We start from the raw sequence: 25840 nt of genomic DNA on the forward strand, positions 1-25840 counted from the left end.
TGATGATCAATACAGGAGTAAATAAGAGTACTGTCAGGTCTAAGAAATCATAAATACCTATGCTGAATTTAGGCCAACTTTTTTGGTCCAACAACAACACAGAAGGTTTCATTTCTGACAGAATGGTTAAAAAAAATAAATCTAAAGTCAAATGATGGGTATTTTCTAGCTATTTTTAGGAATGGTACAATGGAAACGCAGGCACCAGCTTTCTTCAGTGATGTGATTATGTATAACATGTCAAGAGCATTTTACTTCAAAAGTCTGTATTTTAATATCAGTAAAATGCAAATGTATGCAAAAGAGCACAGTATATGCAATAATGTATAAGTGGAAGACTTGTGAGCATTGCTCAGCCTGTTAGCTCTCCTTCCATCTGTAACAGCCCCAAGGCAAATATTTCAGTTTCCTGGGGCTCTTCAATATGCTGTATCCAGAGATCAGTTGTGCCAGCAGCTTACAAAACACTATGAATGATGCAGTACTCTGCAATTCTGTCATGGTTACACACAGTCCTCCTGAAGATCACCCCAACTCTGCTTCCTCCAGCAGCTGACGTTTGGAACTGCTTTGACAGCGCAAAGCTCAGTCCCAGCCAGGCTCAGTGGCAGAACCAAGCACTGCTCCTTCAGCCCTGGCACAGGCAGAGGTCCCTGTGCTTGCACCTTCAGGCTTTGCTAAGCAGCCACCTTCACTGTCACTGCCCAGAATGTCTCACTTGGAGTGAAGGTACTAACACATCCATTGGAGTATTTATCTAACTTGAGCCTCTCCTGGGAACATTTAAACAATCTTCAGGACCTAAGCAGATGTAGTCTCAGGTGGAACTGCTTCTCACGGGGATTATGATTTAGGAAATATTTAACTATTTCCTCCCTTCTACATTTTTTGTGTCAAAAGGCATCAAAAAGCTCATAGAAGAGCCTAATCACTACACAACCCGCTGATACCTCCCCACCACGTACGATCTCAAAACAGGCTAATGAATTACTCCCAAGTGAAATGCAAGCAGTAATAAAATTAATATCTCTCTGGTCAATTTAGTGAAAGAGATGAAGGAGCTTCTGCCAGTTTCACCAAGAATTATTTGCTGGGGAAAAGGAATAAATTCGCCCTGTAAAAATTTCAAGCATGTGAACACTTGTTTCAAAACTGTGTCAACAAAGTTATTTACAAATTATCATTCTTCAGAAGATGACAATAGGAAGCAGCCCACCCTCCAGAAATAAATTTGTATCAAGCAGAGCATTTCTGTAGGGCCTGGCACATTCTATCACTGGAGATATTTTACTCCTTGAGTACTGATACTCATAGATCCAGATGGATAAAAAAATGGCCAGAAAAGTAGAATCAGAATAAAATTCCTAGCCAAATAATAATATCAGGTTACTTAAACTGTAACTTAATTTCTACTATATATGTAATTGCAAAATCTTCGATAACACTATGAATGATACCACCCCACCTTCTGCATTTATAAGCCAATTATATATTACATCACTTTATATTCTATAAAGATGAGCTGCTGACCAGTCATTGTAAATGACAAAGAAAAATTAAAAGATGAAATCTACTGGACTGTCATGCAAATCACTTCGTGCTCAATCACAATATATTCAAAATAGTTGCCACCTGCCTCCTTCAAAAAATGATAATACTGTTTTGTGTTGTCTTTTTACCAATTTGTCTTGTCTTTTTACTAATTTGTCCTGTTTCAAACACAGTTCAAATTTTCACCTGGTCATTTCACACAGGTTGAAACAATGTCCAGTCTTCTAAAGACTGAACACACACTTTCCTAATGAGCTCTAGAGAAAAAAAAAAATCACTGAAAAAATCAGTCAGCTCATACTCCTCCTCCCAACACTGCTGTTTTGACTAAGTGACAGATGTCATGGTGGCAGGTGACAACTCTGAGTTTTGTATTTAAAGCTCTGACTGTACACTGATTCTATTTCAAGAACCAAATTTATAAAGATAATGAGCTTCAATATTGCCCGTGTTACCACAGACCCATCACCCTCCTTGAAACGAGCAGTTTGATCATTCCTGGTCAAACCCCCCATGATTAGAGCACCTCCTGTGCTGCCAGTATTGAGAACAGGGACTGTACCGTCCGGCGTTGCCTGCTGACGGGGTTTTTTACATTTGACGTAATCGTGGTCAACTGGAGTGGCTGTGTAAGGTGGGGATGTCAGACCTGGACCGGAGGAGGAGGGGAGGGAAGTCCCAGGGCCTGGCACTGTTCCAGCTGAGGAGTGAGAGTCTTCATCAATCATGCAAGCTTTTTCTCTGGGAGGACAACAAAAAATATGAAGTGTTTATATACTGGGGACATATTCAGACAACAAAATGAGACTGCGTGTTCTTATGGCATTTCCAATATAGTAGTTAAATCTTACTAACACATTCTAAATGATGCATTTTTAATCACAGATTATTCTGAGTTGGAAGGGATCCACAAGGATCACCGAGTTGAGCTCTTAAGTGAATGACCCATATGGGGATCAAACTCACAACCCTGGCATTATTAGCACCCTGCTCTGACCAGCTGAGCTGATCTCAGGGTCACTGAGCTAATCTCAGGGTTTAGTACAAGTTATATTCTTCCCTTGTGCTATTTGTCAATAGCAAACAATTCTTTATTTTGTGGTTGTTAATGGGACAAATGTTGTGGACTAAACTCTCTTGTCATATAAATAAAGGTTTTGGATTTGCTAACAATTGATTTAAGAAATCAATTTTATTAATAAATAAAAGTAGTGGCTTTTAAAAGGATCAAAAGATCAAAGTATTTCTGTTTTCGTCCCTTCCCATCTCCTCTGTGCCAATTACTGAGATCTCAGTGTGGCATACAAACGTACTCATGATACCCCAAAACTGCAAACATTAGGATGAATTCTAATCACTTTGTTTTGTTTATATTTTATTCAGCTTCATTTCAATAGTTTACTGCACTCACTTTTCTGTAACTTTTGGGGTGTTCTTCTCCTCGCCCCTGGCAAATGGTCCTTCAGAAGCTTCTTTCATGAAACTAACTAATATCTCTGCATCTACTCCAGAGTCTGGTTTCCCCACAAGTTTCAAAATAGAAGCATGAAGTCGAAAGTATACCTAAAAAACCACCAAAATCCATTTGGTCAGGAAAGAACTTTTAGCTCTGCAATCTATTACAAATAGTCTTTTCTCTGTAGAAACAGCAGGAGGTAGTAAAGGCAGTTAACTGTTACCTAAACAGGACTTCTCCTGCCTTTGAAAGCTGCTTCTAAGTTAGAAGATCTGAACACTGTACAAATTTTACAGCTGCCATCTATGGAATACAATAAAGTAGAGCTGGTCTCCTTGCAAGCAACACTGAGTATGTTCCAGATCCACTGTTTTTACCAGACAACACAGTGAAAGCAAAGGTTCCAACTCATGCATAAACTTACACTTCCACAGGTACAAGATGCTTATGAATCCTATCCACATTTGACTTTTATAAAAACTGAATAATGAACTGTGTGCAGAACAACTCAGAAATGGAATTGCTACCCACCCGTCCAAACTGCCTTTAAAACAAAATCAGCCTGAATAAAAGGCTCCATTTTACTCCCCCAAGTCTGTCCTGTAAATGTTCCCAGATACAGAGCACCATGAACATGTGCCTGACAATCAGAACTAATAGTAACTGGTATTCCATGACCTGTAGAAAAGGTTTCAAGCCTATACATTTGACTTTCTTTTACCTCCAACGCTTCCATGGCAAGTTCTGGCGGATTATGGTAGTGAATCTTTTTGGGATATCGAGCGGCCTCCTCATGCAAGTAATGCCCTGCCTGCTTGTAGTGAAACAGGTAGACGACAGGAGGCTGTTTCTGCTTCTCTGCAATCTTCCCCAGCATGTAGTGGATAAGCCACTCCTCCTCATCGCCGTCCCCCTCGCAGCGAGACGCTGACGTAAAGCACACTTTGGCTGTCTCCAACATGCTGTCCCGGCGCTCCTCCATCTGCAGCGAACCAAGCGTTGGGAACACGTGAATTCACTGCGGCTCAGATGAAAAGGTCCAAAAATACACCACTGTGCACATACAGGAGTGTACAAACAAGGTACATCATTTAACACTTTTAACCTCAAAGGTACGGAATGTAATCAAGTGAGCAAACACACCCCAGCAATCTACAAAAGGTCTTCATGGATAGGCTTTTGTTCGTTCCAGTAACTGCTGACACAAACAACCACAACAAAACAGTAAGACAGAAGCATGAGAACAAGCATACAAATCTGAAAACTAACAAACCAACACACATGTCTACAAAAATTCTACCACTTTTTCACAGCTGTAATTATCTTAATTCTTCAAAGAGAAAAATTATTTGCTTTGTTCTGCAACTGAAGTCTCCTAGAGCCACTATGGACCGCTCTCACTTGTGAAGAAATGTATTTCATCTTTCTTGCAATCTAATTTGGAGCTGAATAAGGTAAGGATATTCTCCCCACCCCACCCTGTGAAAAAAAAAAATTAACCAAGCAGCATAAATTAAATGCCAATAAAGTAATGTAAAAAACTAGGTCAAAAGATGCATTAATGTAATTTTCTCTCTTTGAAAAAGTAGTTTATACATTCACATTATGTGGTTATAACCTTTCATTTCCTAAATATTTTGTAAGGAGAATAGTAAGGTTTTTATGCAGGAGGAACACATTCCTGAAGAGATATATCTCTGGAAATGAGATGATACTTTTCAAATTTATCTCTTATTATAATAAGACTTTTTCTTAGTAAATTATATATTTTTAACATATTTGCTTGAAAAAGATGAAGACTTAAGTAGTCCTAAATAAACAGTTCTCATTTAATCCTCAACTTCAGATGGCTGTTCTGTATTGTTCCTTTTATCTGATAATGCTTCCAGTTGTGGACTACATCATATTTGGAAGTCAGAATAGCTAAATCAGAAATAGAGTTCACTGGTCCAAAAAGACAGATAAACCATTTTCCCAGGTAACTCTTAGCACTGTCACTGTGTATTTAGAATTGCTTGTTTTGGCTTAGTAATGAACTTCTCTACAACTCAACTTTTTCATCATCCATATGCAGAAAGAGCTAATGAATTTATAACATTTTCAGTGAAAATGTTCTCATTCTAATCTTTAAGTAAATGGCCCAAAAACACAGAAAAAGGGGAGGATGCCTTTAGATACAAGAGATGACATGTGGACACAGATATCAGAGTAATTCCTGGTCTTTTCACTATTTAAATATGTATATATGTCACCTTTTTGTGGAAACATTGTATGACATTTACAGAAAGGTAAGGTAAATATAATTCCCCTTTCCAGAAGGTTGCAATAATTTTGTGTCACCTTCAAAAGATAATTCAAAGATCAGGCTCAAACTGATTTTACAAAGGAAAAAGAAAGAAAAACCCTCCATTTTTAAATGCTGCTTGACACCATCAGGTTACATGAATATTAGAACTGCCAATATTACTAAGTAACCATACAGTCTCAAATGTGGAATACAGCATGTAAACAGCTAATTAAAAAACTTACTATGTTAGAAAATATAATTTAAAATATTTAAAACTTCACATTTCTCTCAGTTAGATCCCACCTGCTGCACAACTTCAGGAGGAAGTTCCGACTTCCACTGCTTAAGCTGTCGGGATGCAAAGGAATGCAGGGCATAGGAAATGGTGCCGTATTCGATCCACAGGGACAGGTTGGAACTGTCGATCTCCAGGGCTCGTTTGAAGCAGTTCAGGACAGGGGTGGAGTGTTTCCAGATCGGGCCATCACTTTTCAGTTCATTAGAGTTCAACTTGTCCTGAATACGACTTGCTCGGGCCAGGGCCATCCCAGCCCAGGAGTCAAACCTATGCAAGCAAGAGCATAACACATGAGCCAACTCCTGAAAGTTACACTGAAGGCACGGACAAGATTCATCTTTATATCTGCAGCTTTCCATTCCTTTCATCCCTCAAAACAGATTTCTGGCTCTCCTCCTCCCCTCAGAGTGGAACAGAAGCTGTGGAGCTATAATTTCTGACTGCAGGACTGTTCAGGGTCCAGCCCTGTCTTTATTCCATCACTGACAACACAGTCTGCAGGGGAGTTTCCATATGCCATAATCTCACATTAACATCTGGGGTCAACTGCTCTGGAGTTCTTTAATTTTATCATGATTCTGACACCACAGGAATGACCACAATGCTCTCATACTTTTGCTTGTAGTTTCTTCTGATTCCACCTGAAAACCCATTTCTGGGTCAAGTGACCTCAATAGTCAGAATCCTGAGGGCAATGGAAGGAGAACTGTAGTACAGACATTCAAAAAACTAACATCTCATTTGACTGGGGTAAAAATACTATGGTACCACATATAGTAACTTCTGAGCACCAAACTGTCACACATTGAAGTAAAAATGCATTCAGCTCATTTATTTATGAATTTAGGTTTTTAAATATCAAAACTACAGAAAAATTGAGAGAAGGTAGTATTGCTAATTTCTTTATCAAGCTTCAAACAAAAGTTTTAGCCATTTGCTAGTCACAAGTCCCAGTCTAGAAGATGCAATAACATTAAATGACAGCTATTTCCTCTGTAGACTTCACATCTAAAATTGTTCTGTGCCTTCACCTTCCCTTTTGTCTCTGTTGTGTAATTGGATTTAGAAAAAATTTTCTTGTCTCAAATCTATCAAATTAGGGGTTTGTCACTGACCCTCATCTATCAACTTCCAGGAGATTTAAAATGACAACTAACACCTAATATGCAAGCTCTATATTTAATCAGTAAATTTAAAGATTATTTAATTTAATTTTAGAAGATCTGTTATTCAAAACATGCTTTACTTTTAAGATGAGAGAGCTTAATCTTGGTGGTATTTCAGTGAGTTGTAAATTATCAAGCAACGAGGTGGTTTTGTTTAAACATCACTTAAGTACTTTACTCGACTTGTATTCTCGTAGTAGCTCTCTAGCAGCAAAATCAACACTTTTAGAAAGAGGTCAGCCTAGACAGACAGTTAATCCAGCAAAGAATGTTATTTGTGCCACAGTTACACTATTAAACTGTGACATTTTTCAGTCTTTGCCATGCATGAACACACCAAAGGAAAGAACAAAAGGTGCATAGAGTTCATTCTTCACAGTTATTATTTATTTTAATTTAGCTTCCTCTCACCCCCTTCTTTTGCTTTTAATTTCAAAACAATCAAATATTTAACACCAGGTTTTGGGTTTTGTTGTGTTTGTTGGGATGCTTTAGAGATGCCCTTAATTATATAACCAACTTGTGATAATGGATTGCTGGTGGGGGTTTTGCTCGTTTGTTTCTGGGGTTTTTTCATTTCTGAAACCAGTTGTCTGTTTTTCAGTACTGAAAAAAGCGAGAAGAATGAATGATGTGCAGGAGGACTCAACAATACTGACCTGTTTGGACAAATACAAATGTCGTGCATGTAAAATTTAATGGCCTTAGACTGTTCTTTATTCTTGAAATGATAGTCTGCCAGGAGATAATACAACTCAGTCACCACTGGTGGAGAATAGTCTGCACCCTCTGGGAGAGATGGTGCCTGAAAATAAAAAAAAACAAAGGTTCATTTTAAATAAAAGCTTCATATTAAATGAGCTGCACACTTGTTTCTTCCTTAAAGTAGCCTTTTCATCATAAAATATGAAGGTATTGAATATGAAGACAGTGAAAGCATTTCACTGATATACAGAGCACTTATAAACACTAATGAACACCTCATACTGACTTAATATTAAACAATATTACATCTTGCCATCCAAAGACTAAAAGTTTTGGTGGTGCCATTCTTATTTTATTTAAATACAATCACCTGAGGAAATCCAACATCATGGATTAAATCGTTCCACTGATAATCTCAAAGTCAACATAAAAATAGCAACAATAATTTTTACTCCTTTCAATTTTTTAAAAACCATTCATTATACCTTGCTGCACGTTCCTTCAATATAAGCAGATACAGTCTCTAGGCTGAGCATAGGCTTGTCTGTTCGAGGAACAATTGTAGCAGTTTTCTTCAAAAGGTTGGCCAAATCAGCAGACACGGTACTGGTTTTGTAACTGTCAAATTCTGGAAGAGTTTTAGGCTTAAAATATTCAAACATGAACAAAGCATCTTCCCATGTCAGATCAACCTGAAGAAGGAGGTGGATGAGAGAGCAAAAAAAATTATTTCAAATTCCAAAATTCAAGTCTACTAATGAATTTCTATGGCCTTTCTAGTTTGTAAGAACATACATTTCACTCTAGCAGGAACCAAATTAAACCTCCCAAGAACAGAGCTAAAGGTCACAAATCAGCACACTGCTCACTGATTTAAGAGGCTGAGGTATTGGGTTGTATTTTTCAGTGGCATATACTAAATTAAAGTCATTCTACTTGCTTAGAAGAGTCACTCAGAAAAGTTGTTTCTAAGCAAGAATCAATTCTAAACATCCAGAGTGACACTGAGATCATGGGTAAGATACAGAGAATTCTACAAGAAGAATGAAATGGGAATCAGGTAAAATTCTGAGACTCAAAAATCTTGAAACTCTCTACAGGAAGTTACTTCCAGAATTTATTCCCCATTTTCTCTTCACTTGTCTTTCTTGAAAGCAGTAAAAAAAGCCCACCCAAAATTTACAGTTCTCTTCTGCTAGACAAACTTTTTCTCCTTTCATTGTTCACCTTACCCCACACAGTAAATTTTGCTCTATATTGAAAACAGGGAAGTTGCAGAGAATAATCTTAAACTTCCCTTTTGCTTAGTTATACCCTTTTTGTCATAATCTTTGCTTTCTACCATATAAGTTTAAGATATAATTCTCAAATATTTAACAAGCAATAACGTAACAGGATTTGTGTATTTAAAAAGATCTGTTCAACAGAGCTAAACAATTGTTTTGCCTGCATGAAAATGCTGTTGATTGATAATTCTATGATCACTTGCATTTGAATAAAATTAGTGATGATTCAAGGCAGGATATTGTATCGTTGACCTGGTTTTTCTCTGCCTTCCTTAATACTACAATTCTCTTCCCAAGGCACTCTGTAGTTGCTCGTCTCCCAAATTCAACTGAATTTCACATTTCTCATAAACAGCTACTGGATATTTACCATCAGAGATGTCAAAATAAGTGTCAAGTTTTTAACAGTGACATTTTTCACTTTCATAAACTGCAAGGCTGGCTGCTAAAGTTTTCTTCTCTCAAGCTGACCTTTCCTCTCTAATTTTCCTCAACCTCGAACTTCTTCTCAGCTGGAAACAGGAAAGTGATAGCTTAATAAAATCAATTTCTCAATATTTTCAAGATGGTAGACTACTGTCAATAGGACTATACCAACACTTAATTTAAAATATCTGACTTGTTATATTTACATTTTAAAAAAAACATGGAAGCCTTTAGTTTATTTTCTACAATTTGTAAAATACATACATTTTACAAGGAAATTAAAGTAATCTTTCTCCAAAATATATTAAGGTGCATTAAAACCAAACAAGTGGGTATCTTTCATTACTTCAGGATATTCTTGAGACATTAAATAACACATAACTTTACCTGCTGTACTGAATGTTCTTCTAGGTACCTTGCTTTGCTTTTTTTACTTGGGAACCCATATAAACAATAAAAACACTGCTCCAAGGCTGTTTCCAGCTCTTCTTTGTATGGATGAGTATCTTCAGAAGTGGATGCTGCCAGTTCTTTTTGTAGCACCTGAACCTACAAGGCAAACACCAGCGAGAAGGTCACGTGCAAGCTGATGATCACAGCAAGTGACCCAGCTGGCTGAAGGCAGATGATGAAAACAACAGTAAGGAACTACATGCATTTTTCCCCATGACAACCAAGTATTACACCCCTGTTTCTGTAAACTAGTTCTCATCAATGGCACTGCAGCTGCACTGAAGTGCTTTTATTTTTGTCCCTATGTTATTTCATGAACTCGTATCTTTAACCAATGAGATTGGACATCAGCTTCGCGTTTCAGATTTAAGATCATTCAAAGTTTCCCCCCCACACACACCGAGTTGCTTCTGTGAACATAAACACTACAGTTCCTCAACACTGTGAATAAGGAAAAGAGAGAAGAATCTCTGCCCTAATTCACAAAGACCAATTTCCTCTGCATGGAAAAAGTGGGATGGAGAGGACTTTGCAGAAAAAGAAGGGAGAGTTAATGAAAATCTGGTTAACAGGACTATAGAATTGCACAGCATGAATAGTATCACACAGATGGCTACACACCAAGGAAAGCAGCTGGACTGATCCTAAATGACTGAACACCGTAGCAAGTTGCTATCTTTACCTTCGACATTACAAGTACCCATCAGTAGCATATTTTGGAAGATGCTGATACTCTAAGACATTCATTAAAAATCCTGCAACTGAATGCCAAAAGACAAAAGGTAATTCTTTGAAAATCTTCACTAAGCTTCTTTAAAAAGCAAATCAAAAAGGAACTCATCCCAGGAAGACATTTCAAAGTCAATAAAAACATGTTCACCAAGAATTATCTGCGCAGTGGGATTTTGGATCTTTATTTCAAAACGAAAACAAAATCCACACAATTAACCACTGAGGTTTAAGACTCAATCCCAATGTATTCTACTATGAAATTTCAATTTAAAAAGAAGCATGCAAGTAGAAATTACATTATTAACATCTCACACATCCACCAGTGTGTGTTTCCTCAGTATCAGAGTGCACCAGTTATCCCTAAAGAAAACTCATTTGAGGTGGTAGAAGAAAAATGCTTGTCATCTGGGAGAATAAAGGGTACAGAAAAACATGAAGTACTCCATTATGATTTGCCTCTAAAGTTTTGGGAAGCTGTATACCACCAGGAGAGTTCTGTTAACTGATAAGTAGTTTCCTTTAACATTTTTCCTTTGATAAAAAGCATCAACTTTTATTTATGTCTTTTACCAAGATCTGACTTGTCCAAACCAGCCACATTCATTCCTCAACACACTGGTCATTTTAGGAGCTTCCCAGCTGAGATTTTGCAGTCATAGATTGAAAATGCAAAACATTCACTTACCTGCAATTCATAAAAATCCTCATCATGTTACTTTCACAGTACTTAAACTGTTTATTTATCACCATTTATAATTTTTCAGCCTCTAGGATTGCAAACTCAATTAATTATGCATGGCACATGCTACAAGAAGCTTCTCATCATGATGGGCTTTCCTGACAATACAAACACTGCACACCACCACAAGGCAAAAGCCTGTCATTTTACATGTAAGAAGTTTTTTTTAAGTGATGGGATTAGTATAGAATACTGATTCTCTTCTGATTAAAAGATATGTGTTAACATCAAGGTACCGTGTTTTAAGAGCCAAACCCCTGAAAAATAAGGGTAAAGAAATTCTTAGAAAGTATTTCAATGACATTTTGAGTCACAGCAGACACCCTTATTGCCACCACTTTCCCTGTATGGATTTGTGAACAATATTTGAAGTTTACAAAAAGTGCAGCTAAATTAGCTGGTGGAAAATGTGAGATCAGAGGATACTGTAACAAAAGCACGATATCCCTACTGCTACAAACAAAACCACATCTAACAGCAGCAACAGAATTCTCACTTGAACAATGTTCAAAACAATCTCCTGTGCTCTTATTCAGCTTTTAAGTTCTTGGTAGAAACACAGAATTGTTCTTAACAATTCAGACTAAAGGACTTAACTTCATATTAACATCTTCTCTTGCACATCACCCTCATCCATAAGTGATACAACGTCCTCCAGCAGACAGTTCACCTACAGAAGGTGATCATTTAAGACTAGTCTGTAAAACACACTTAACATTCTTGAAGCTACCTTTCTCAAGTAATTCATCCCATTTTATCTTTGCTTTTCCTTATCCTTCCAACACCCTCTTGTCTCTGAAAACTTGTGTTTAATGCTACTATATTATATGATAGTTTAAGAAGTGGGCAATTCTGTCAGTGAAAATTGAACATTTTGTTTAAAGTACCCGATGACATTTGCAAAGATCTGCCTGTAAATACATTCCCAGCTCTCAGTTACCTGTACTTTACCCAGGTTCACAAAACACACTCTCTGACTCCTCTGGCTGTGGATAAAGGCACACTATCCAGACACAATTCAGATTCATCACTCAGGAGCACAGCATCCAAGGGCAAGCTCAGGAGTGGAAACAGTCTGTCTGTTTTCATGAAGCTCAGTGCCTGAGCTAATAAAGCCCTCTGGATCCCTGCTGGGGCAGCTCAGGTGTATCAGCATTATGCTCCTAATACCAGTGAGCTGAGGAGAGCAGGACACAGAGATCATCTAATAGTTCTACCTCAATCAGCCTCAATTCAAACCCTGTTCATTCGCTCCAGCCCTACCAGGATGAGCCAACTCCTGCAGAACCCCTCAGGCTCTCCCAGCCATCCTTCCCAGCTGTCTAAATTACTATCCTAGACACGCCACTGCTCAAATGCAGAGGTAGATGGGGTCTGGCACTGAGCTGTGCTTAATAAGCTCCAGGGAGTGCTGAGAAGGGAAATTAAGAGATTCCTGAGTGGCTCTATGCAGAACTAATCACGATTTTCTCTTGGCTGAAGATAATAAACCTCAGTGAAGTCAAGCTGAATCTGTAAACTGCCACTGAAATGTCCCCCTGGAGCACAGCCCAAGGAATGCCACGGCACCCCATTACCTGGGCTTTGCCAGCAGCCAGGCTATCCCAGACTGCCAGAGCTCCCCTCAGGGAAACACTGACTGCACTTGGGTTTCTAAGCTAAGGATAAAGTGATAAAACAGCAATGCATATAGAAATATTCTCCCTCAGTCATGGGAAATTTCTTTTTTGGTGTTAACCATGAGACCTCAAGGAATAACCTTAAAAAGGTCAACAATGAATGGGTAGGTCCCTTTATCTCATAATGGGATACAGCATTACTGCCCAGACACCCATTTCTGGAGAGTATTAGATCTAACAGACTCATCTGAACAACAGAGCAAAGAACAGCCTTCAGACAAAGGGAAGTGAAGGGTTGAAGTAATTCTTCATTCTCCTAATTTCTGCTCAACAGATGAACTCTGTCTGTATATTTTAAGTTACATTTAGTCAATAATATGAAAACAATAGAACTACTATTCCTTTCAGTCTGTGGTATAAAATCAAGGTAGGTATTATCAAACGACAAATTCCTCAACTGCAGAACAGCTGAATGCATCAGAGCTTCAGGACCCAACCCAGGTAACATGAGAGGATGTGTGAGCAATCAGTACCATTCCAGTCATGTACCTGAGGACAGACAATGGGCTGCAGATCTTTACTCTTGTGATTTGGAAGCAACAGATAACCAAGTTTAACTGCAAAATTCAAACCTGAATTTTCCAGGCTGACAGTTAAATATTCTCTTTTTTACACGATAAACAGTACTTAAGTACACTGAAAATGTGCAAACTTTACGTAACACTTGACAAATTCAGTTCTGTGAAGTGAGCAACTTATTTGGAATCACTGAGACAAGATGAATATGGAATCCCACTGTGTTATTTTAGCAGCAATTTTAAAGACATAATACTACAGTTTTTGTCAGCTTGTGAATGATGTACAGTACTATCAGACTGCTTGGTGACTCCTACTTCCCCTTCAAATCTCATAAAATAAAATACTAGTGCAAGAAGCAAAACAGAGGAGAAAAGTCAGAAGAAAACAATTACTCTTCTCAGTGAGGTAAGTCCAGAGAACAATGGGAAGTATGACAGAAGGAGACCAGTGGGAAAGGATCTGGAATAACAAGCCTTTGCTATTCAGATTAAAATGACTGAAACTCTCGTGCATTTGTCTGGGAGAAGAAGGAAGTGGATTCAAAAGTGTATTTTTAACATTAAGACAAGGCAATAAACAATCTAATATAACTTTTAAGTTATTCCTGCTTTGAGATGTGGGTTGGCCAGATGACTTTCAGAGATCCCTTCTAATCTCAATTACTCTATGATGCCAACACTTACATAGAACTTGAGCAGAGCACCATCTGAATTGCAACACCAGGATCTTCTTCCCAAATACTCATGAGCTGTGTTCAGCAGCATAAGTGAAGAAGGCAACATGGGAGTATCAGGACTCCCTGAAAGAAAGAAGTTGGTAAATGTTAAAGTAGCACAGACCTAAGTTAAATCTGAGTCAATGCTTCAATTGGCAAAAAGAAGTTTCCCCTGTGGTACAAAAGTGATGCTTGCATAGCTCCCTACTCCCTTCAGCCTGCTAGCAAGGTAAGATGACAATCAAGGAGTTATTTACATTCCAAATTTTTATGGTAAGGAGATCAACTCCAATATGTTAACAGTGAATAAAAAACCCACCTTCTTCTCCCTGGTTCTGCTGCTGCTGGCAGCAAAGGGATCGAAAAGCATCTTCCTCATGCTGGATGATCCTGTGCAGGATAATCCATGGAAGCACCGAGGAGACGTATGGCTCTTTCGGTTCCTCCTGGACTGCCATGCTGCAGTCTATGATCTAATAAAGAAGCAGACATTATACAAACAAAGTGATGCAAAACGAAGGTCAAGTGCAAATCCTTTCCAAAGTTGGCAATGCATTTTATCCTACGGAAATAATCTGAAGTTGAGTCTCAGTTTCTCATAGTGAATGGCTATAAAAATGCTGTAAATAGGATCAGATGGTAGGGGAAGGACAGAAGATTTTTTCCCCTACCCTGACATTCGTCTTGCATCCTCATTTTCCATATCCATCTTTCTCTGTTAATACCACATACAAACAATTCATAGTAAGCGTGAATTCTTAGTGCTAGTAGGCCTCATTATTGTACAAGAAACTTACCCACAATCCAGCATGGAAGCGGAATTAAAAAAAATCCCAGAATTCTCTACCAGGTTTTACAACAACTGTTAAAGACCAACTGGCATTTTTAATAGATACTATATAAATGATGTACCTGAATACTCTGTTCTCCAGACTGCATTACATTCCATAATACACAGCACTTTACACAATGGGAGTATGATTCTGTGAGTAGTGAAGGTCCTTGGCTTTTACTGAAGTATACGAAAATTTGAGAATCGTAAGCACATTGGATTTTGACATTAACTAGACCAGCTTCTTAACGGAACTGAGAGACTGTCATTTGTTACCTAGACTGAAAAAATGTTCATTCAGTAGTTTTCAGGTTTGAAAGTGCCTTCTGTAAAAGTCAAGATCAGTGCCATAACTTACAAGCTACACCCGGGCAGCTCAATCGTATCATCACCGTTTCAAACAGCCTAACGAAACAGTGCTGTGCCTTGGGTTATCTCACCACCCTTTTTTGATTATTTTAGGCAGCTTGCTGACTGAAGGTACCTGTTGGCACTGGTGCTGCACCTCTAACATACTGAAATGAAGCCTGTGGTAATGCTCACATAACATGGAAATGCTCAACTTCCCCCAGCAAAGATGTAACAAACCCATCGGTGCCAGCGGGTGGGAATTCAGACAGCAGCTGTATCACATCTGCAGGTCTGTGGCACACAGTCCCCCTTTCCTAGTGCAAGGGAACAAGTTACCTGAATCAGGTTGTTTGTTAATCGAACGAGGCTTGGTGTTACAGAAGAGTCTTTCAAGATGCTGTTAACTGATGATAATGAAGTATCTATTCCTGTGAGCAGCTGTGTTACCGTAGCAACCCACTCCTCTTTAGCAGAGGCTGCTGTCATATTAATCATCTGCTGAATTGCTTCATTCAAGGCAACGTCTGAGCATTCAAAGCACTGCTTGTAATCTTTCAGTTTGAGCAGGGAGTCCTAGGGAATGTAAATATGAAAAAAATGTATTATAACAATGAAGAGTTTATTTTAAACATGAATGCACAGCAGGGCAAAGCAAAACTATATACATTTAATGTCGTTACTTTAATGAAATATAACAGAACACCTTTAAACATAATATTAAAAAGGACAATAGGACAAAAAGACAAAAGGTTCTGAATGGACCCAGGATGACAAATACACAAGTAGGATCTAAATTTTAAAAAAATCATCACAAAATCTTTCTGCTTTAATAAGAGATGCAAGGAAAGAAAAGAGTCAGGAAAGGGATGGCTGTAGGTCTATAACTCTAATGATCTGCAGCTGCATAGAGCTCCTACAGAAATAGGGTTTGGATCTTTATGATCTTGTGCTACCATTTTATTACTTCATAACTAACAAAACAGGAACTATGAGGCCAGTGTTATAACAACATTGTTCTGCTTCTTTCTACTCTGCAAAGGTAGGGTCATGAGACGGCATGAAGGCTGCAGGATTTAGTTCAGTCCAGTTAAAAGAGCATCAGTCTTCTGTGTAAACTTTTTTCCACCAGATAACCTGATATGATCAAATTGTTCCCATAGCTGAGCTCATTTATAATACACTGATTTTCATAGTGTCAAATGGACTAACTCTACAGCAATGATACTGGATGTATCTATCAACAGTGTCTCATTCATGCAGGAGAGACATTACATCATAAAAATCACTCATATGCTAGACAAGTAAGTTTCAGAATGGTTGTAAGTCACCATACAGTCAACAGCAGCAAAAGCAGGAAGTATTCACAGCAGGTGTAGACAGAATGAACCCATCCATAAAATATCTCAGCAAAAGATTCAAGTTTTATTTGAACTTACAGTTTTTCTGTTCATTTCATGTAGGCCTCAGCATCTTATATCTTTAGCTACATTCTCAGTCAGCACAAGCTGGCACATTGCTCATTATGTTGATAAAGCTGTGGTGTTCAGAGCATTTACAGATTTGGTTCCATGTTTTGCTTTCTAAATAAGACTCACTAACCATCAACACCCAACTCTAGAAATCCTTTCATCCTGTTTTTAGGAATAAGTCTTAATCCCCTCCTAAAACAGATTTTTAAGGAAATAAACCAGACCTGTAGGAGAAGCAGCTGTGCTGGTCTCTCTGGTATGGATGTTACGAACTCCAGATGCTTTGCTCTGCCATAACCATTAAAGCACAACGTTGGACGAAGCAGATGCACCACTGCATTGTAATCTCCTGCCTCATACAGTCGCTGGATCTCTTCCAAAGACTGGCATCTCTCCAGAGATTTTAGGTTCTTTTCAATCTGCAAACATCACAGATGACATAATCCAACTTTTGTTTTAACATATATTTGACTACTGACACTTCTCCCAGCAGTTTAGCTATAAAGCTGTGTGAACTCTCCAGCAACCTCCAGGAACGTAACCCAGAAAGGAAACACCTACCATGTAACACCTCACCCATTCAACAGATTTTTAATGAGTATACAGTGTATGACTAAGGCACATGGAAAATGAGGAGGTGATTTGTGACAATCAACGTGGCTTCACTAAGGGCAAATCAAGCCTTACAAATTTGGTGGCCTTGTACGATGGGGTTACAGCACTGGTAGATGAGAGAAGACTGACTGACATCATCAACCTGGACTTGTGCAAAGCACTTGACACTGTCCCAAGCAACATCCTTGTCTCTGGAGAGACTTGGATTTGAGGGATGGATGACGTGGTGGATATGGAATTGGCTGGATATTCACAGCTCCAAGAACTGTGGTCAATGGCTCGATGTGCAAATGGAAAGCAGGGATGAGTGGTGTTCCTCAGGGGTCAGGACTGGGATCAGCACTGCTTGAAGTCTTTGTTGGCAATGGACAGTGGGATTGAGGGCACTCTCAGCAAGTGTGCCAACACCACCAAACTGTGCCGTGTGGTGGATACGCTGCAGGGAAGGGATGCCAGAGGGACCTGGACAGGCTTGACAACCTGTGTGAACCTCAAGAAGTTCAACAAAGCCAAGTGCAAGGTCCTGCACCTGGGCTGGGGCAATCCCAAGCACAAATACAGGTTGGGTGGAGAATGGACCGAGGCCAGCCCTGGGGAGAAAGACTTGGGGGTGCGGGTGGATGAGAAGCTCAACACGCCCCAGCCATGTGCTATAAAGATTTTAAACTTTATTACTTTAAAGTCCAAAATCAAACATTTCTACGCTGCAAGAACACATCCATCAGGGGGACTTCATCACAGGAGATTCTGCTTCGAAGTGCACCCAGCTTGTTACATGAAAAACAAACTCCTGAAGTAGAAAGCTCAGTTAAGCAAAGGTGAAATTAATGCTTAAGAACAGAAAATAAAACACTGATTCAATAATCTACTGTGGTCCATGCAGCTGGCTTTACTATTTTTGTTTTGCAGAAATGCAATCTAAAGTTATACAGGACCAACAGATCCAAAAGCAGTAATTTTTGAAAAGGAGAGAATGGTCTTGACATCACCTTCAAACCTCTCCTTTCACTCTGAGATATACTGAACTTCCATCACGAAAGAGCTAATTCATAAATGACATTTGGAACTGGGAGAGATGGAGTGGGAGGGTTGGAATGGGGAACACACCTGCAAATTAATTCTTACCTCTTCTAACGAAACAACAGAATCAACGTGTAGATTAGGTAATCGTATGATGATGCTACACTCATTGCCAGCTTTAGCTTGTGCTGTAGTGGAGTTCTGTAGCATTTCAGTGCAGATATCATAGTTTTCAAGCGCCTGTTCCATGTCTCCCTAAAGAAACAGTAAAAAAGAAAGCAATCAACCACAAAATCCTATCTGACTACTGAAAGGGTTTCCAAAGCATGTAGAAAGGTTTTTAATTCAATGCAGGCACTGCCAGTGTGATTAGGGCATGTCCTCCCAAATAAAAAACAAATTCACTGACATTCTCAAACGAAAGCAAAAATATTTAAAAATGCAATATATGTTAGCAATCAGCTTAAAAACAGGTAAAACTAATCAGAAAAACAGAATTCAGCTTGCATAAATTTGCAAGATTTGTCTGGATTGCTAAAATCCCTTTCCTTTAAAAACATGGAAGACTAAACAAGCAGAAATAACTCTTCCATTTGTGGCAATAAAAACATTGAATCAAGAAGCATCCTTATATTCTGCATTCTACTCGCTCTGTGCAACTGAAGTAGTTACTGCAGTTGAGAGGGCAAGAGAGGAATGCAAGCTGCACAGGCAAAATACAGCTCTGCATATCACAAGAAAAAGCCAGTAGGTGTGCAGGAACTCTCACTTTTCCTCAAGTAATTTTATTGGAGAGGAATCCTTAGGCAAAAAAAAAAAAAAATGGAAGGAACAAGTTAGTTCACAGCTATGAAACTGACTCACATAACTAGTTGACAATTGATTTAAAAATAATTAATGCATAAAAACCCCTCTTTGATGTCCTGAGGAAGCAACACTTAAAGGGAAAAAAGACTGGGATCAAATAACATTTCAAATTATTCCCTCAGTGATGTGTTTAAAACCCTCTGCTTCAAAATCTGCATATTAAATTTAACATCTTCAAAAGAAGAATCGTGCTACCTTGAAAAAGCAGAGGGGAGAGTAATAAAACAGAGTCTGCTTCAGTTAAAATCTGTATTTTGGAATGCCTGGGACTTTGATAGTATCCAGAAGTCCAGGTCCCCAAAAAATCCATGTTCTGCAGCTACATAATACGATCCCAAATGACTTTGGGGAAAATAATTTTTTTTTTAAGCTGAACATGAGCTAATTTAAACAAAGACTCATATATTAAACATATCTGAATATTTGCTTGGCATGGGAGATCTCCTATTTTTCCACCTCAACCCTTAGGGACAGTTAATTATATGTAAGAGCAAAATGAAATCACTGTGTTTTGAGCTGATTTTATCCATATGCTTGAAAGAGCCGAGATTCACAAATCAGCTGCCTCTGAACAGCATTGATTTTAATTTGGGAGAAGTTTTATTCCTTAAATCAAAAGTAAAACACACCTGCAGTGCTAGAAAGCGAGCTTTCAGCCAGTACACCCGAGTCACAAACTCCATCCAGCCTTCCTCAAACAAATCTCTTTGTGAAGATGCAAATGACAGCTGCAACAGGTCTCCCAAAAAATGAGTTCCTGGAAAGTCAGGACCAAACTTTCCGTTCACAGAGGCAGCAGGACAATTCCGTGGAGAAACTGCAAAGCAATTAACTACACATGACCATCAAGTTACTAACAACCCATGGAAAGAGTCTGGTATCTCAAAGGTACTGATGCACTTGAAGGCAAGCAACTGATAGACCAATAAAATACAGATCTGGGAGATATTAGTTAAATAAAAATAGCTCCAAAATCCAATGAATTCCTGGAAGCAATTTTTCATATACCTTGAGTGTTTTTAGAGTCTAAAGAAAGTAACATCTAGTTCTCACCTGTAGAGTTCTTCCCTTTTGTCAGTAGCCACTGATCTAATTGCAGTTCCATGCAAGAAAGGCTCATCAACATCATATCCTTCAGAAAAAGTAAGGAGATATCAAAATAAAACAAAACAACCCCCAAATCACTAAATCTGCAATTTACTTCAAAGAAAACCTTCATCTTGTCCTCTTGGGATTTCTATTCCCAAGCTGTGAGTACTTCTTCCTCTCTCTAAAAGCTGCACAAAAGCATTCGCAAATCAACAGGTACGAAAAAACCCAAGACTTAGAAGAACCATTTAAAAAGATAAAAATCTCAGATCATGAAAGAAGGTCAGATCAGCATTGCCTGACATTAAAAGAAGTCATCCATATTTTTGTATCTGGTTGAAATAAAACTATATTAAATTGCTAAATCACAGCAAAAGTATATTTCCATAATATAGCAAAAGTGGTGATATTTGAAAAATAAGTTTATGTTCTATAATTTTTTCAGTATTTATCTGCATGAGACTGAGTATGTACTTCAGTCTTATCAGCTTATTAACGCTTGCAGGATAAAGTTCAGGAGCATGTTAAATTCACATCATGGCAGATCTCTGCCAAGTAATAGTGAAAAATGCACTGTTTTCTGCTTAAATTCACAGGAATACAGTTCCAGCTGTATAAACCAGGTGATTGTGAAAAGGTTCAAAAGTCCATATACATTGCAAGTAATAATGAGAACCAAGGGAATACATTTATAAATATACTTCCATTTGTTTGAAAAAAGGGCACATATAAGTGAAAAATACATGGAAATATGACACAGGTTGTATAAAAATTTAGCACCTGCTACACAGAGACATGTTTGTTTATTTTGTAAACAAAGTCAACTGAACACAGCAGTTTTCAGAATTCATATTCATTTGCAAAAAAGTATAAAACACTTGATCTGAAAAAATTAATTTTAAACTGAAGTCATGCCAAAAGGCAAATAACTTTCCAAATGATTACACACTGCTAACATAGGTAGGTTCAGTGGACAAGTATCAGAACTGGTTTTATAATGCAAGAAGTATCATCTTCTGTCACTAAGTTGGTTTAACATTATTTAATGAATTTAACATTTTTTTATTTGCAGTTAGGAAATCTACAAATAAAATGGTGATGCTGGGAGGGTGGGTTTGTTTTGTTTGGTTGGGTTTTTTTTACTGTAAATTGCAGGTTATTGTAAAACTATACTGTATTTACTCTATTTAAATCAGCAATGCTGACCCTTAATCAGCCAGTGAGAGCAGAGCAGCCCTCTACTCACCTGATGACAAAACAAAACTTTGTGTCAGATCAGAAGCAAAGGGAAGGGAAAAAAAAGAAAGAGCAACAACAGAGTAAAGTGGTAAAACATATCTGTATGTATAGTATTTAAAATATCTCTATGATGATGTATAGGGTACACTTGCATGCAGCATCACCCAGATCTGTTCAGGAGCTCAGCAACAGCTCCATGAGCTGCAGTTCATGACAGATACAACAGCTGGACAAGCAGCTCCCCAGGCAGAGCTAAGCCAAACCTGTGTCTGATTGCTGGATTTCAGCTGGGTACTTCTGACACACAGAGAACACAGCAGCAAACACAGGAATAAGGAGAAGTGTTGCTTTACCTTGATATGCTGATTGCTTGAATCCCTCAGCAGTGGATTGGGAAGGCTGCTGCTGTGCTTTCTCCAGCTGTTATAGATACTAAGGACCACCTCACACAAGCCAGGAGGCCACTTCACCAGAAACTTTTGGCTGATGACTTTTAGATATCTCATCATCAGCTCCAAGATCCCACCATTGTTGAGGTTATCCAGCAGGAATTCATGAACGTCCTGTTTTTCTAGAAAGCAGATAAACACAAAGCCATACATGTTTAAGGCTGAGGCAGATCATGAGCCAAGCAAGTTTCAGCAGTTTTATGCACTAATCTTGCAGTAGTTCTCCTGTGCTGCACATGTGCAGAACTCAGTTACTGTATTTCAATTTGTTTAAATGGGAAACTCCACACAGTAGAGCTCTTGCACACAGTGATTAAGCAGTCCCCAAGACTTAAAAAAATTACACCTGTTACCAAGAGAGGTATTTCTATACTCATAAAATTATACCTTTTAAAATAGCATATACTTCTGTATCTTCTAGACATGATAGGAAAATACAGAAAATAAAGCATACAATATGGAAGAAACAACAGAGAAAGAGTGAGGCGTTTCAGTAGAAATCCCTACCAGATTCCATAAATGTTGTAGAATCAAATGACATTCTATGTGGTCCAACATGCTGGAAATTCTCCTCTTTGATCTCTGATTGCACCTCATAGTTATTGAAAGGGTCCTCTTCCTCCTCAGGATCTAATTTCCTTAATCTGTGTGAGAGGGGACAAAAACCACAATATCAACAAAGCCCTCATTTTTTCTTCTGTTACTAAGTGAAACCTAAACATGGAAAGTTGTGCAAATTTTAACAGTGAAAGCACATTAACTGAAGCAAATTCAGAGATTTACATCAAGTTCCCAAATTTTGTCCAAATCAAGATTACTTTACCTTACACATTTTGACATCTTCATTGTCCTCTAATTCACTTTCACACTAAGAAAATCTTATTTTTCAATTTTTTTCAGTAATTTTCACTAAGAGCAATTTTACTGAATAAATGAGAAGACAAATGCATCACATCTGCTTCAAAAAATAACACAGGTCTGGTGGTTTTAAGGTTGGGACATATCAATCAAACACAATCCCAAACAGCTTCCTCTCTGTGATATTCTCATAATGACAGTTGTTGCTGTAGAGTACCTGGAAGGAAGGAACTTCACCAACAGCTCTTGAAAGTCAACCTTCTCCTCTTTTTTACACTTGGTGTTCCGAACTCTAGCAGATCTCCTTTTTGCTGTTTCACCACTATCTTCTGTAATCCTCCTTCGCTTCACTCCTTTCTTAGATTTATCACCCGCAGATATGTCACCTAGAAACATAATTTAAAAAAAAACAAACAAACAGAAAACCTGGCAGGTTAAATTGACAAATAAAAAGTGGATAATATTTTTTATTTGAAAAAAAAAGTAATTATACAGCAACACTTGAGGTTCATTGGTTTCCTTCTGAAGGCAGTGCCAACAAAAATTTTTAAAAAATCACTAATTATTAACTGGCTATGGCACTTTGTATAAAAATGCTGGTCTGAGGGAAGAAGCAGACATAATAAAAATGCTGCGATTCAGTATTAATTAGAATTCATTATTTTAGTCTTCAAGACGTTTCTAAGATGGGAACCAGAGAAGCCTGCCTTTAACTCCAGAAACATCTGTAAATTCCTGTGAATATCAACAAAATACTGGTAACCCCTTGAAAGTTTTAGATATGTAAATATATATATATCTACAGTATAAAATATTCAAACCTCTTGCTACAGAATTCAAATAAATGTAAATGACAGCTCTGTTCTCTCAGGTTCTCAGAGTGACACATGAGCAGAAGAAAATCCAGTCATCTTTTTGAAAGACAGTTCATTCATTCTAAGGAACTCAAGGCCCTTCCCAACACTAAAATCACAGCTGGGATGGAGTCACAATTCTTTTCTCCTTAAAGACTGAAAAAGTGAAGTGCGAGTCAACAGCACAAAAACAGAGGAGGTCAGATACTCCTGCACTGGAGGAACAATCAAGAAAAACAAATCAACTTGACTCTTCATTTCATTACATAGGGAAGTAAGTCCACTGTCCTGAACACTGGCCCTGTGTCTCAGTCAGGAAACAATGGTTTTCAGACAGCTTAGGTGGCTTTTCTAATATGAAGGGTTAACAGATCTTAACTCTCTAGAGTTCAACTTCCCTTTTTCTATCAGATGTCATACATATGCTGAAGAGGTTCTGAATACACAATGTGCAGTTTAAAGGACAGCATGTCCCAAAGCATTCTGAAGGGCTTTCAATACCCAGATAAGTAGGAAAGAGATCTTGAATCTCAGACTGAAGTACCTTGCTCACCTACAGCAGCTCCTGGTTCCAATGAACTCTGACTGTGACTCGGAAAGTTGGTTGTTGTTGGAGTGTAAGTTAATACAGGGTCTGGCATTGTCATCACTGGGTTAGTGCTGACAGGAGTTGGTTGAATAACACTGACAGGAGTAGAGGTGGGAGAAAGGATCAGATGCTGGACTGGGTCTCTGTATTCTGAGAGATCGATTCTCTTTCCCAGACTGGGCCGAGGAGGATCACAAGTTGTGAGGTGCTGATACATGGCAAGTAAAGCTTCTCCTAAACACTTCCACCTGCACATGGGAACACAACACCATCACGTCATTAATTCCTGGCACGTTATCTTCTAAATTATATTTACAGCATTCAACATTATTTTTCTCCAATAGCTTAGAGACAGCAAGAGTAGCTTTTCAGTGGGAGAGCAAGACACATCTGCGTGTCAAAGATCTGCCCCGTGACTAGAAAAGCTGAAGAATATCTTCCTATGTTTCCTGTCATATGGACTGTAACAATTTCAGGCCTGGATCAGAGGTCCTCAGGAGCTTTCCTTCACTGCTCAGCAAGCAAAAGTTTTCAGAGGAAACTGGTATATTGGTTGCAGTAAGAAAGAAATGGGAGTCACTAATGTGCCTAATCTCAAAGAATGTTTATGCAGTAGCTGCTGAGGAAATTACTCTACACCAAACCCTAAAAACAGTAAAAAATTTAGTGCCAAATAAACAATTTTTAGGTTCTAGATTCAATCAGCAATAATGAAAGAACTCACTCCTATCCACAACTAGGAGCAACTTATCTGCAATAGGACTTACATGCAAAGTCCATTAATATTCCAGAAAAATATGTGCAATAAAAAAACCAAATCAAACCCCAATCTTTTATAATAAAGACACACACAAAAACTTATTAGTATCCTTCTATCCTGCTGCAAATAAATTCTTGCAATTTTTTTGTTTCCACTATCCCAACAGTGAAAAGAATTTTTTAAAAGCTAAACTTACTTTGAAATTCATATACAAACTAGTCATATATGAATAATCCAGTAACACACTTTGAACAGCTGCCAAATCACTCTTAGCTACCTTTTTTTTTTCATCACTGGTTTTAAATCAAAAATTGAAAACTGATAGCTATTGGGTTTATGCTAAAATAGTAAGTACACCAAACAAACCTATAAACTAATAACAAAACACTGGGGGGTTGGTTTGTTTTTACAAGGAAAAAAAAAAAGTGTCCTGAAGAAATCTGAAGCACACCACAGTTGTGACCACACGTGGCTTCAGAGGAAGTTTTGAAAAAGAGAAAACACAAAGACATACGTGAAAAAGGGAATTGGCTGGACCAGTCTGAGGTCTGGCTCCCTGTCACGCACCAGCAAAGCTTGTCTTTTCTTACGGAGCTCCAGTGCTTCATTTATGATTCTTCCCGTTTCAGCTGCACTCACATTTACATTATGGATAGACATGTCACTAAGAAATAATGAGAATGGAGACAAGTTAATGCCTTTGTTTGTTGCTTGGTGGTTTTTTTGGTTTGTTGTTTTTATCTTAAAGCCTGGCGGGGGGATAATTTCAAATCTCCATACAATATAACAAAAATAGTTTTAAAACAAGCATTCAAATAACATTATTTTATGAACTT

At 38.2% G+C, this 25840-nt stretch overlaps 1 protein-coding gene across 3 annotated transcripts in view; it reads right to left on the bottom strand.

Moving 5' to 3' along the window:
- CABIN1 (calcineurin binding protein 1) overlaps nt 1-25840 on the bottom strand; it is a 109948-nt gene that overhangs the window by 77816 nt on the left and 6292 nt on the right. For 2 of the 3 annotated variants that reach the window (XM_050318865.1, XM_050318867.1), the window contains 19 exons: nt 25519-25668; nt 24200-24492; nt 23019-23187; nt 22451-22587; nt 21848-22065; nt 20220-20298; nt 19796-19983; nt 18405-18554; nt 16889-17083; nt 15532-15768; nt 14332-14485; nt 13981-14096; nt 9563-9724; nt 7949-8155; nt 7418-7563; nt 5598-5859; nt 3729-3989; nt 2963-3114; nt 2114-2292 (listed from right to left, as the gene is read on the bottom strand). In XM_050318865.1, coding sequence (XP_050174822.1) covers nt 2114-2292; nt 2963-3114; nt 3729-3989; nt 5598-5859; nt 7418-7563; nt 7949-8155; nt 9563-9724; nt 13981-14096; nt 14332-14485; nt 15532-15768; nt 16889-17083; nt 18405-18554; nt 19796-19983; nt 20220-20298; nt 21848-22065; nt 22451-22587; nt 23019-23187; nt 24200-24492; nt 25519-25668 — 3455 coding nt within the window. The remainder of the gene's footprint in view (nt 1-2113; nt 2293-2962; nt 3115-3728; nt 3990-5597; nt 5860-7417; nt 7564-7948; nt 8156-9562; nt 9725-13980; nt 14097-14331; nt 14486-15531; nt 15769-16888; nt 17084-18404; nt 18555-19795; nt 19984-20219; nt 20299-21847; nt 22066-22450; nt 22588-23018; nt 23188-24199; nt 24493-25518; nt 25669-25840) is intronic. The other variant, XM_050318866.1, reaches the window with a different exon arrangement.

Source organism: Myiozetetes cayanensis, unplaced genomic scaffold, assembly GCF_022539395.1.
Source record: "Myiozetetes cayanensis isolate MyiCay16 unplaced genomic scaffold, myiCay2020 scf21, whole genome shotgun sequence".
In the NCBI taxonomy this organism is placed as follows: Eukaryota; Metazoa; Chordata; class Aves; order Passeriformes; family Tyrannidae; genus Myiozetetes; species Myiozetetes cayanensis.